Source organism: Cheilinus undulatus, linkage group 5, assembly GCF_018320785.1.
Source record: "Cheilinus undulatus linkage group 5, ASM1832078v1, whole genome shotgun sequence".
NCBI lineage: Eukaryota > Metazoa > Chordata > Actinopteri > Labriformes > Labridae > Cheilinus > Cheilinus undulatus.
In genome coordinates, this window is record NC_054869.1 from 38,292,566 (window position 1) to 38,305,738 (window position 13,173).

At 39.2% G+C, this 13,173-nt stretch overlaps 1 protein-coding gene across 1 annotated transcript in view; it reads right to left on the reverse strand.

The window, feature by feature from the left end:
- Positions 1-1,313: 1,313 nt before the first annotated feature.
- fbxl17 (F-box and leucine-rich repeat protein 17) overlaps positions 1,314-13,173 on the reverse strand; it is a 416,200-nt gene continuing 404,340 nt past the window's right edge. Inside the window, exon 11 of the mRNA XM_041786742.1 lies at positions 1,314-3,318. Coding sequence (XP_041642676.1) covers positions 3,181-3,318 — 138 coding nt within the window. The 3' untranslated portion in view covers positions 1,314-3,180. The remainder of the gene's footprint in view (positions 3,319-13,173) is intronic.

A 13,173-nucleotide genomic window follows, 5' to 3' on the forward strand; every position in this document is an offset into this window, starting at 1 on the left:
GTGTGGAGGCTGAGCCCAGAGCTGGTTCACACCATAGAAAAATACCCTGGTTATTTGCATTTAGAACTGTACACTACTGAGATTCTATTGAAGAAGTGAAAATGATCAACTCCTACCTACCAAAGTCTACTGACCCTGGATATAGAGCTGGGCCAGTTTTTCTTAACATCCTACACCACTAAGAAAGATAAATCCCTCATTGCATTGCTACATAGATAAAATTACAAGTATATGCTCAAATAGGCTAAGTAAATCCCACACAGTATTTATTATATGTATATATCAGATCATGGGATCATAATGGGAGAATGGTATAAGATAAACTGAGAGAAGATAAACATTTCTAAACTTAATTCTGGGTCAAATCCACATTGCTAATTGGATGGATCTACAAACCACTTAAGGCAGTGTTTCCTCTTATCTGTCATCGCAGAGGTTGTGGTTACAATAATCTCCAAACATGACCCAGTTTTTTTGTTTTTCAGGTAAAGGCAACTTCTATTTCAAGCACTGTTTGGTTTCACTCCTTATTCATAGCTTTCAGTCAGGTGGCCAGCATGTAGGCCCAGAGGGCAAAAAGAGCTTAGGACAGTGGCAGCTACCACTAACCACTATGTGGAGCTGCAGTATTTATAAAGATGAAGAATTAGTCAGATTCATGATCAGGTAAATCCTTCTCGCAAAGATGCACGTTGAAACACTTGTTCCCAGTTAGAGAAATAACAGACCAGTCAAGATCATTAAGGGGAAGAGGTGGTAGCTACAGGCAGGCCAGCCCACAGAATTGGCCTAGCCCCTGAAAAAAACAGTGAATGGGCCCTCACCAGCTGTGATATGTCAAATATTTCAATACATGTGTGTTTGATCAGTAGCACTGTTGATAGCCTCCTGTCTAACAGGTAAAAAAAAAAGCTGTTATTGGGTTCTGATGTTGAAATTGTTTATAAATGCCACTTTTTAACCACTTTTCCCCACTGTTTTGCTCATTTTCTTCACTTTTGACCCATTTTTGATACTTTTTGCTAGCTCTTTTCCCAATATCTGTGCCTATTTTTACCCCTTTTTTTGCATTGAAGTAACCCATTTTTTATCTAATTTGTGCCTCAATCATTTTTTTGCCACCCTTTAACCCCTTTCACGACTTTAACAAGCCATTGTTACAAAAAATTTACCAACCTATTGCCCCTTTTCACTACATCCAGCCATTTTTGCAACAGTTTTACCACTCTTAACCCATTTTTCATACTTTTTGACCATTTCTGCCTCCCATTAATCACCACAGCCCCCATTACCACCTGTATTTTAAGGGAGTAACAGTTTTTGCATTAGAATTTCAGAGTTTAAAAAGTTGTAAATGTACAGAAAAATATCAGTTATTGGCCTTAAATTTTGATGTCAAAATCTTGCAAAATTTCAAGTTTTTAAAATCATATATTTACAACATTATATAGTCAAAAAGTTACAAGAAACCAAACTAAAATCAGTGGTTGGATTGTCTACTTTTAAGGGGAAGAGGTGGTAGCTACAGGTGTACATTTTTGATGTACATTTGCAACTTTTACAGTTAATTGTTATTGTTTTAAGTCTTTTTTTTTCTTTAATTTAAAACACATCCTCTTTACTATATTTTTTCTATTTTTGAGTGGCCCTTACATACTGGCATAATAGTAGCTAGTTTATACATTGATTTTTTTTCTGGGAACAAGTGTCTGTAAGCCTGTTATGTTTTGATTTTGTCACTGAAAACAACTAAAATTGATGTTAATTTAAAAAAAAAAAAAAAAAAAAAAATTAGATTAGGGGCTTAGATTTTCTGAGATGCAAATAAGTGGGGCCCTTAAGAAAAAAAGTTGAGAACCACTGCTATAGTGCATCCAATGAAACATCAACTTTCTTTCATTTTAAATTGGTTAAAATGCATCAGGAGTAACCAAGACCGACAGCTTCTCTGAAGCCTAAAGCTCTAGATGCCTGTCTTGCCTGGCAGGGGCCGTTCAACAAGTGTCACATAACATGAAAGCTATGAAGTGACTCAAGGTGATGCTCAGTTAGCTGTAAATCTGTGTGGCATCAAAGACAGCACTCTTCCCACGTCAAACAGAGGCTCATTTTAGCGACAGATCCTCTGCAGACATTAGCTCTTTATCTCTGAAGGTCTCAGTGTAAACATGCAGGTTTTGGAGGAATAATCAGTGCTGTTTTTCCTGCCGTGCATCTGCCTTGAATTGGAGTGATTCTAGCCTGGATATTCTTCTGTACTACAATAATGTGTCACAGAAAAGAGCCCTGTCCTTCTAAAATGGAGCCCTATCAACAATCTCAAGCGGAGTTCACAAAAGTCTTTAACAATTACTAAACACCAAATAAAGGAAAATTTTTCTAAATGTTCAAAATCAACATTACTGATATTTCTCAGAATGCCTCCAGTGTAGCCTGATGCTATGGCAGTTCTGTTTTCTCCAGGACTGAAGTTGTTGGACCTCCTCTCGTGATCGCCTTCTATTTTTCTGTCCCATCTGATCAAACTGCTGCAGTTGAGTCCAGTTTACACACAGCAGAGGCTAAATATTGGTTCCAATTGGAGCTATTTTAATCTACTTTCAACAACATCTCAAACAATGACACGTGCGTCTAATTCATGATGCTTCTTGTTGAATCTTTCTTCCTTTATCCAGGATTCTTCAAGGTGATGATGAGAACTTATCATGTATGAGGCTTTATACTCTATCAGCTGAGTAACACTTAGATAACAAATGCCACATAATAGTGCTCCTCACTGCACCGAAACAAACTATTCAAGACTCTTCTCAAAAAAAAAAAAAAAACCACAATATTGTTGAAAATAATCTGACCAATAACAATTGATTATGATGAGAAGTTTTCTGTTGACTTTAAAATCTGATTGGTGGGTTTATGAATTTACAATTAAAAAAAAAAAAAAACACCACAGGGCCCGAGTAACTGAAATTATTCAAATGGGAGGTTTTCTTCAAATGAAACAGTTGATGGACTTGACTTTTTGTCTGTGACTGTGTAGCTACATGTTCACATGCATGTTTGAACAGTGAATGAGTTGCAAACATGACTGGACTGCAAACATTGTGCGTGTGAGTGAGTCTATACACAAAAAGGGGCCTCTGTGTAGCTATGTGTTTGTGTTCTTCTGTGATCCAGCAGTAGCTACGAGGTGTTGGAGGCGTTGGGGCTCCAGCCCATTTGATAAGCTCTCTCCAGGGTCCTCTTGCAGTCCTGCATCACCGTGCTGAAAACGATGTGGGGGTACTGGACCACCAGCCTCTCCACTGTCTCCTCGTTCACCTGCAAAACACACAAACAACACAGTTAATAAAGGAGCAGTTTTACATCAGTTAAAAGAAACACTTACTCCTTAAAAAGAATGTTGGCAAGTCACTCTAAAGATCAGTTCACCTGCTGATAAGACATGTTACAGGTGAAAGCTCTTCAACAAGCAAGTCAATAGTGCTTGTGTTTGTTTTCTTGTTTGCTCAGTTTTTACATGTTTGACTACAAGGTCACTGATTGTAGAATAGGCTCAAAAAGTGTTCAAGTCTTGTTAGGAGCCAGTTCGTTAATTGGAACAGCTTTGTTCAGTGCCAGATATGCAGAAAGTTGTAGTATCTTTCAGGGAGGCTAAAAATTTAGACAGGAAACCATTGATTTCTGTTTGTAAATTCCTATTTCTCAATAGAAATACAGTTTAAAGCATGGAAAAACAAAACAAAATTTTGATTAAAGAGGCACTTATACTGACGGGCGCCGATACCACCCCAAGTGTTCGCACTTGGACATTCTTGGGGTTTTTTTGGACGGGATCTGGCTACCCCTTTAACCCCCAGGTCAAGAACCACTGCCCTAGCTAACATAATGTCCTATGCGACCTGTGGTTTCAATTGGACATGATGAGATCCATAACATGACTCTATTTCTTGCTCAGACTGCTGAAGTAAAAGAAGGGAATGATCACAGCATGAAAAAAGGTGAAAGATTTTAAACCTTTCCTCCAGTATTTAAATCCTAACTTCTTAATTGGGGATGGGGTCAGGACCCAAGGAGGGTTGTGAAGCGATTTTCAGTGTTTCCCAAATGTGTGCCTGGAAAAATTAAGTTTAAAAAGTCTATGCAGTGTTTTCATTTAGTAGAACATTTGTTCCATGTAAGGTCCAAATGGTCCCATTTTTAAATCAGGATATTCAAGTGGTTGCAAATGTTCATAATGTGGGTTGTGATTTGCATTAAGGAGGAAGTTGTGGGTCCTGAGGCTAAACAAGATGGGAACAGCTGACTTAAATTAACTCTAAATTTCAATGTTTTTGGTCATTGTAATTATTGTTACATGAAAGGCATTTATCATTTTACAGTATGAGCACGTAGCTTTTATGAGAGATTCATAGTATGGCTCATTTTCATTAGTTTAGTCGATTGTCATAGTAGCTCTACTGTCATGGAGACTTTAATGATTTTGCCATATTTCCAGCTAAGGATCAGTCATAGCCACATGTATTAAAAAGATACAATTAGCTTAAAACATGTAAATGTAAGACTTATAGCTTTAGGTCTAATAAATTCAGGTTTTTAAATGACCTCATTTTAGTAGTGATTTAAAAATCAGTGGAGCGACTCGGCATCCCTCCATGATGCCTCATTAAGATAATCAGGAACACAGATTGAACTGTTAATGTCATGTCAACGCGGCAGTTTACCAGACTAATATGTAATATGTAAAGGGTAATTTCTAAAGAGCACACAGTGTGTGCACATATGCACACATAGACTGGCGGACTGTGGCAGTGGGGTTTAGCACCAGCGGACAGCTGAGCTCACAGGCTAATGAGTCCTTCATGTTCTCAGAGGACTTAAAGACAAGCAGCTAATAGCCACTCCCGCACTTCTTTGCCAGGCTAACACTCCGTCAGAGCCTCTCTGACAGCCCGGAGTGAGAACGCCTGAGAATCTGACAAAGAGCAGAGCCCCACCCAGAGCCCACCCAGAGCATGACACTTTCCAGGGGAAATGATGTATAAACACTCGCACACATGTTGAACACACAGTCATCCGTTGTTGCCAAAGCAGTGACAAAGTGTTTCACAGTTTTCCTCCAGCTCACTCTCCAGAAACTGAAGGAGTGCCTTCACTTTCTGTGATTTCTGGAAGCAAAGTCTCACTTGGTAAGACTTCCCTGGCTCTAGCTTAGGTTATGACATGTTTTGGTTGTCATTTTCACTCTTATTCCTTCTTCATTTAGCACCATTTCCTTAAGTGGAGGCTATCAGCATTTCCTGTCAAGTAGAGGAACTGGGAAAACAGATGGACAAAAATTCGGAGCAGCAGAGAGAAATAAGTCTGCTGAAGAGAAGAGACGACCATAGCCTCTCAGTTAACAGAAGAAAAATGGAGACTCTGCAAAGCCAAAGTGATTCAATAAGACTACAAGACTGGTCAGCTTACCGTAAGGATCCCAAGTAAGAAACTAAATCTGGAGCTCCAGATCTAAACGCCAACACTCGGAGGCTTAACAGACTCTTTGAGTGTATACAGTCAAAAATTTAAATACAATCAAGATCACAAGGCCATAATGCTTTTTATGTTCATACTTTTCTTTTCTGCATATTTCAGATGTTTGGAGACAATGTGTGGAAATTCTCGAGAATAAGTGCCAAAACCTGCCTCTGCTCCCCCTCCAGCCATTACTGAAGAGACAAATACACAAACAGCAAAGGGCTTTTAAATTAGAAATAATATTCTGAGACCTGAACTGCTGAAAGGGAGCATTAAATTTAGAAGAAGTGAGAACATTACAGCAGTATTTTCAGTGCTGTGATCACTGATTGATTAGTGAGGCTGATGCATTAATAGAACAATGTTTCAGGGTTCGGGATTCGGTTAAACGGTTAAATTCATTTATCAAATTAGCCGGCACAAGATTTACCAGTTGGTTAAACAAATTACTTACATATTTTTTTAAACACAGGCTTGAAATCCCAGTCTATAACGCTCTTTTAAACTGTAATGAGCCTCCCGCTTGTACCCACTGTAGCTTCAGTTAATGACCTTCTTGTCTGAGTTTTCCCCTGGCACTTCACCAGATCTAAGCTGTTTCTCAAAGTCCATGATCCTTCTTCTATAGGAAGGATCTTCCTGAGTCTGGCCCCTCAGAGGAGAGGCCAGAATCCTCCCTGCCAACTCTTGAACACACAATTGGAAAAGGCCATCATAGGAATGGTCCTGCCCATATACGTGCATGGCAGCGGCAGAAATCAAAATGGGAGGTGTACTAACAACAACTTTTCTCAGTACAGTCTAATGTGCTAACACATCATCATATTATCACAATATATATAATAAAATGATCATATAATCATATTATATGGCTCTAATTTCACCTGTGCAGCTTTGCTTTGATGCCATGAAATAAAAATATATTTACAGTGGAAACAGGACATTCAGAAGTGTATTAAGTGTTTGAGGGCCCAGCATATTGCACTGTTTTTTTGTTTGTTTTGTTTTTTTTTCTTAAGAGAAGGAAAAGAGTGCAAATTGGATTGGTAATTCCTGAAAGTGGAGGATACATACAGTGCTTGACAAATTTATTAGACCACCTGACATATTTGTCTCAGAGACCATCCAGCATCATGAAGTGCTTTAATGCGGACTCTTTCATTTTCAGTGAGCTCTCCACGTTTTGAACAGGAATGAGGGATTTCACACTGAATTCACCCAAATTTGAGCCGGCTCACTGGGCTTCTCTGAGAAGTCAGAAATGAATCAAGCATAACATTCAACCACTAAAACTCATTTTTCTGTTCAGGAATGCAAGTAAATAACTAAAATTTGACATATTAATCAAGAAATATTAATGTGCTTTACTATTTTATCAGTTTTTTTGTAAATCAGTAAATTTGAAAATTCATGGATAACAATAATAATTATATTTTAGCATTAAAAATATCATTTCGGTTAAAGAGCTTCTACATATTGGTGTATTAACCATTGCAGAAACATAAAAAAGGATTTTGGTAATTACCAGTGCTGTTAATTTAGGGCAGCTGTGGCATAAACCTTACTTTTGTAAGGGTTAGGGTGGTCTAATAAATTTGTTAAGGACTGTATGAGTACCCTTGAAAATTCTCTGTTTGAAGGACTCAGTCCTTGGAAAAATGTTGAGGGTCCTCGACATCGGAACAGTCATCCAACAGATGTCCATGATGTAGTATCCTTCGAAAATGGACATTCCAGGATCCTTCTTTGACTTTGAGAATTAGTAGTAAATATGAGAAGCTTAGCAGTTAGCGTGTAGTAGGAACAGCGCGGTATGGCAGGCTTTCATGGTTTGAGCGTACGTATAATTGCAGTTACAAAAAGGCCACATATCAAAGCGTGATATTTATCTGCAAAGAGAAACGAAGGCTGGTGGTGCTAGCTGCTAATCTTAGCTACACTCTACACAGTACATCCAGTGCGTTAACACAATGATCCTGTGATGAATTTGACTGTTTTCTAAGTATTTTCTTCTCTTTAGGCTAGTCGGTTAAACTGTATTTAACCAGGCGTTCAGCAGAATGGCGAAAAAGACGCCTAAGAACATCCTTATTCAGGGGTACTCACTTTAGATTCTAAGTCACTGTTATGAGATGTTTTGAGAATCACAGCTGTAAAATGATTGTTTCATAAATCAAACATCCACATTTTCTCTCTGATAAAGATCGAACTGAAAAACTGAAATAGGCATGTTGACCACACTGAGATTAAAAAAGGAAGTATTTTTGGATATTTCCTCTGGCAATCTTCTTCACAAAGAGCATCAAAAAAAAATGAAAAGACAATCAAAGACTTGCTGCTGATCTCTGTGCCTTTTTGTGCAGGATGTTAAGAGATTCACCAGCCTAACCAAAAGTAGCGTTTTTTAAGACTCCTACACAAATTTATTCAAAAGTTTCACTTATTATTTCAAAGGTTAATAAACCTTTTGTCTTAGGAGCTTGATGAAACATCCAGATTAGTGAAAAGATTTTTTTTTTATTCCTTAAGAAAATATTTTAAAAATGCTGTCAAGGGCCAATAATCATGCCAATTTTAATAATAGACTCTGCATTTTAGAAACAAGGAGGATTAATTAATTTTTCTTTCCCCCCTTTAGGTTTTTACCTAATAGTCCAACTTAAGCTCTTCCTTTAATCATAAAATCAGAGCGTCAGTTGACTGACCAATCATCTATTTTTTGGTATTTCTTTGGAGACGTTTGACATCTCTACTAGACAGCTGTAGTAGGGGAATAACCAGAAACATTAGAGGTTCCTCGATTAAGAGAAGACTGCAGTGTAAACCTTTAGCTGCAGGGATGACCTCAGAGCTGTTATCTCCACACAAACACCTGTGGTTTCCCTACAAAGATGGCTGCATGTCACCTTCACAGAGGACCAAAGCAGGAGCAGAAGAGCAGCTGAACAGAGCCATCCGAGAGCTGCGACAGAGAGAAGTTGGGTTTGTTATGACATATGGCTGAGCCTCATTAGCAGATAAAACGACAAACCCCTGACTGCCTTCATAACATATTAGGCTATATTCTTGAAAAGAGAATGAAACATCCCCCAGCTCATTAATCAGGGCTTAATTACAATTAAAACAGATCTAAAGAATAGACCTGTCAAACTGATGGGAGGCCATAACATTCATTAATGCTAATTAAGAGCATCTCCACTTAGTGAGCAAACACAGCACACACAGAAACAGCTCCCAATCAAAATGCTGAATCATTTTCTAATTGCTGGTTGCAGCAACGCTAAATGTTTGAGTTACTTTGATTTAAATCATGACAAGATTAACTATTGTACTTGTCTCTGCTGCTGTTGTTGATTGCAGTGATTGTGCAGAAAAAAAACGTTAAATATTCATCTCTCTCTGTTGTGTTTAACTCCTCACAAGTAATTAACATCACGTACAAACAGCATCAAATGACCGATAATCAAACATTTTACTATTGCAGAGGCAACTGCCAATTAGCATGGCAGAAAATAGTGATTTTACTATCAAACAAATCAAAGGTCTTTTAGATATTAGAGGTTACACCACAGCAGAGAAACTTCTTGTTACTGATTTGAGGCTTATTTTAATGAATTCTAGTCTTGTAATGACATGCACATTTTTTATATAACTGACTGCCAGTTTATAGAAACTCTTTTGACAGAAAATCATTTGGGACGGGCGTTTATACATCAATATCATCCATTAACTCTCCTCTGCTGCAAAAATATGACAACTGTAAGTCTTTTTAAGTCCAAAAAATGTCAGTATTTGGAAAAAAAGAAACCTCTCAAAGTAAGCTTCTATGGAGGCCATGAGATGATATGTGCAGAAAAAATAGTTTCCACAAAAGCATGAGACAGTTGGATGAATTCAATGTGTGAACGTGAGGTGTTTTTTGTTGCTTACATGATAGACATCACAACAAAGTATGAAATGAACCAGAGATTACACTAAATGGACACAAGTATTTGGCCACATCTGTTAGTTATTGAATTCAGGTGTTTCAATCAGAACACAGGCTAAAAATGAAGTACCTAGCCACTTCTGCAATAAGATAGTTTGTGAAATTTCAACTCTGCTTGATAGTCCAAAGTCAAAGTGAGTGGAAGAAAGTGGAAGTGTTTAAGAACAACAGCAACTCAGTCACGAAGCAGAAGATCACTTAAAAAATACAGAACAGCGAAGCAACATGGTGCATGAAAGTCGCCAAGACTCTGCTGATTCCACAGCTGAAGAGTTCTGAACTTCCACTGGCATTAATGTAAGCACGAAAAACTGTGCAGTGCAAGCTTTGAGGAATGGGTTACCACTGTTGAGCAGCTGCATGCAAGCCTCACATCACCAAGTCCAATGCCAAGAGTCTGATGAAGAGACGTAAAGCGCACAGACACTGGACTGTGTTGCAATGGAAACACGTTATATGGAGTAATGAATAACGTTTTTGCTGCTGCTGCTGACTGCTGTTTGGCAGTCAGACTGGTGAGTCTGGGTTTGACAGATACAGGGAGAATGTTACCAGCCTGACTGCATTGTGCCAACTGTGAAGTTTGGTGAAGGAGGAATAATGGTATGGGGCTTTTTTTCAGGGTTTGGGCTAGGATCCTTACCACCAGTGAAGGGGAATCTTAACGCTTTGGCATCCCAAGACATTTTGGACCATGCTATGCTTCCAACTTTGAGGCAACAGTTTGGGGAAGGGCCTTTTATATTCCAACATGACTGCACCCTAGTGTGCAAAGCAAAGAATATAAAGACATGGTTTGATGAGTTTGGTGTGGAAGAACTTGGCTGGCCCACACAGAGCCCTGGCCTCAAACTCATTCAGCACCTTTCAGATGAAATGGAACAGAGATTGCGAGCCAGGTCTTCTTGTCCAACATAAGTTCCTGACCTCATGAATGCTCTACAGAATGAATGGGCGCACATTCACACAAAAAACTCCCAAATCTTGTGGAAAAGTTTATTACACTTTCCCCAGAAATCCAATCTGACTCAAGGATGAACTAAACACATTTTGGAGGTCTAGGTCTATGGGACTTGTGTTTATTCTTTGCTTTTAAATGTAATGCTATATCAAGACTGCTCAAAGAGATAGTCTTCAAAATTGCACAAATATCTACTCTGACAAAGGAAAAAAGTTAATGAATTTTGCAGGTACAAGGTCGGGGTCGCCGTCCAGCGATGGTATACCTTGAAGGGGCATATATAAGTGCAAGGCGGTATTCCCAGGTGGAAAAGTAACAAACTATGGATGGTTGAATTGCAGAAGTTAAGTTTTACACAATGATAAAGTTATCTGAGTACTTAAATGGATAAGTTTGTAATGTGTTACCCCCGACACTGTGCACTCAAAACCACCATTCTGGTGAGTAAGGATAAGTTTCTGTTTGGCACCAGAAACCCTCTGCTTTTTTAAAAAAAAATTTTAAACATTTTTTAAGTCCCTGTCCTTTAAAGCTTCAAAGATTAAATCTCTTTCTCTTTTCAGAGCACGGCTGAGTGCCCTTTGCATGGCTCTGTGGTATGTTGAATGAGACGCGATGACATCACCACACCTGGTTGGTATTTGCGGCTCCGAGATGATGTTAGACATGAAGGTCAGACTGAGGGCTGTGGGTAACTGGCTGGCAGAGAGGGGATTCCTCTGATTACAACAGTAGTGCCACTGATTCAGCATTTTTTTCTTTCCTTCAGTGAAATTCTGTTTCTGGGCTTAGCTGTATTTTGCTGCTAGGCAGCATAAGCTTAAATAATGATATCAGAGAAAAGGTCTGGGATGGTGCTTTGGATGTATGGCTCAGGCAGAGAATTTTTTCCCCTCTTACAGTCCCAATCCAGTGAACTGTACAGTACCCCTCCTCCAAACCTGCTGCCAAGTCTGTAGGAGCGCCATACGATGGAGCAGATCACTACTCACTGATGATTCTAATCTTTGAGAGGCATCTGGGAGTGCAGCCACAGCTATCTGGAGCGAGGCCTATACTTATGATATTTTCCCCCATTTTAACTTCAAAGATGCTGCCCTGTAGATCTGAGCGTGCTGTAATGCATGCTGACGGGTAATGTGCCGTTGTCAGAGTTTACAAGCGGGCAAGGGTGGAACAAAAAGATGTATGTCTGATATGATGTTGGGCAAAAAAGCACCTTTTATTTGAACACAGTAAACCTGACTAGCTTACTGTATATGCTGATGTAAGCAGCTGTTCATTGACAACCGCTCCTCTGCTTTTACATGCTGACTGAGGGTAAGTGACAGGCTGATCTTTGCCCTTTTCTTTGAGTGCTCACTTTTTTTACAGCGAGCTCCTTTTTAAGACTAATCCTCTCATGCAAATGCACTCCATCACCACGTAAAATATACATTTACCTCAAAGCCCTGGTCCGTCTTCTAGTGAGCAGCGCAATAAAATACATCGTAAAGATGACTAATGCAGCCGCAGCTTGCATTCTCAGTGGGAAAAAGAAGAACAGAGTCGTAAATCGATAATCAGATACACAAACATGAAGATGCATATCGTACTCACGGTGTGGAGACATACACTCTGGGAGTGCCCCTTGCGATTAGGCAAGGGAAATGGAATAAAAGACAGAGGGAGAGAGTTTACAAAGAGAAGGCAAAAAACATGGCCTCTGCTCCTTTTGAATAATCAAATCCACAGAGGGCTAGATTGTATAAAGGAAGAATGACCATGAAAAGCAATGAAACAAGACTGCTGATTTTAAATAACAGAGATGAATTTGAATGAATGTGCATGCATGCAGATATCAGACAACAAAGAAACATTCAGCTGTCTCCTTGATGTGGCAAAATGTATTTTTTTCCCCCCACTAAAATTTGACCCCTTTTCCTTTTATTTCCTTTGTGTTTTCATTAAAACAGCTCAGGTCTGCAGGTTTTTTCTCCTGCCTTCTTCTTTCATCCCATTTGCTCAGGCCATGTGGCAGCCATTGCAGGTCCCAGGCCCATAAAGAGAGACAAATACCCCCGTTCCCCGTCTCCTCTCATGTAGAGAGTGTATCAGTCAACCAGTAAATACATTTGGGGTAAATGTTTAAAAAGCCTGTTTAGGCAGCAGAAGAATGGAGTGCATCAGGTCTTAGTAAAAGGCGGCTTAAACAAGTCTGGATTTAAACAGGGCAGATTTATAGCCTTCTTTAAACTGCTCAGAAGAAAAGCCCCTGCTGTAAAGTTTCCAAACGAGTGACTGGACAACTAAAAGATACTTCTTTGTCTCAGATAAGAGGAGGAGGGAAAAAAACGGATTTCAGAAGTGTTAAGACAAAAAAAGGTCGCCTCAAACTTATTCTGAAGGATTCAATACTTCTAAACGAACTATTGATGCATCGGCTAGGAAGCTTAAGGAATAGACTGCTCTTTACCGAGGAAAGCCTGAGCTAAAACATTTTGATTTAGTCTCAGAAAGCTGAGCGATGGTTGCAGAAATCTGCAGAGCATGGCTCTGAATGAGCTTTAAAAGAAAACAGGTCAGGCACAGACTGCAACAACTAAGGTCTGGTCCTGTACCTCATCTCTGCACAATATCAACAGAAGTGAAAAGAAAGGTGTCAGTGCATGCACACATATGTAGGGAGGAATAGGGGCTAAACTTAACAGGGTCAGAAAGAGAGAGA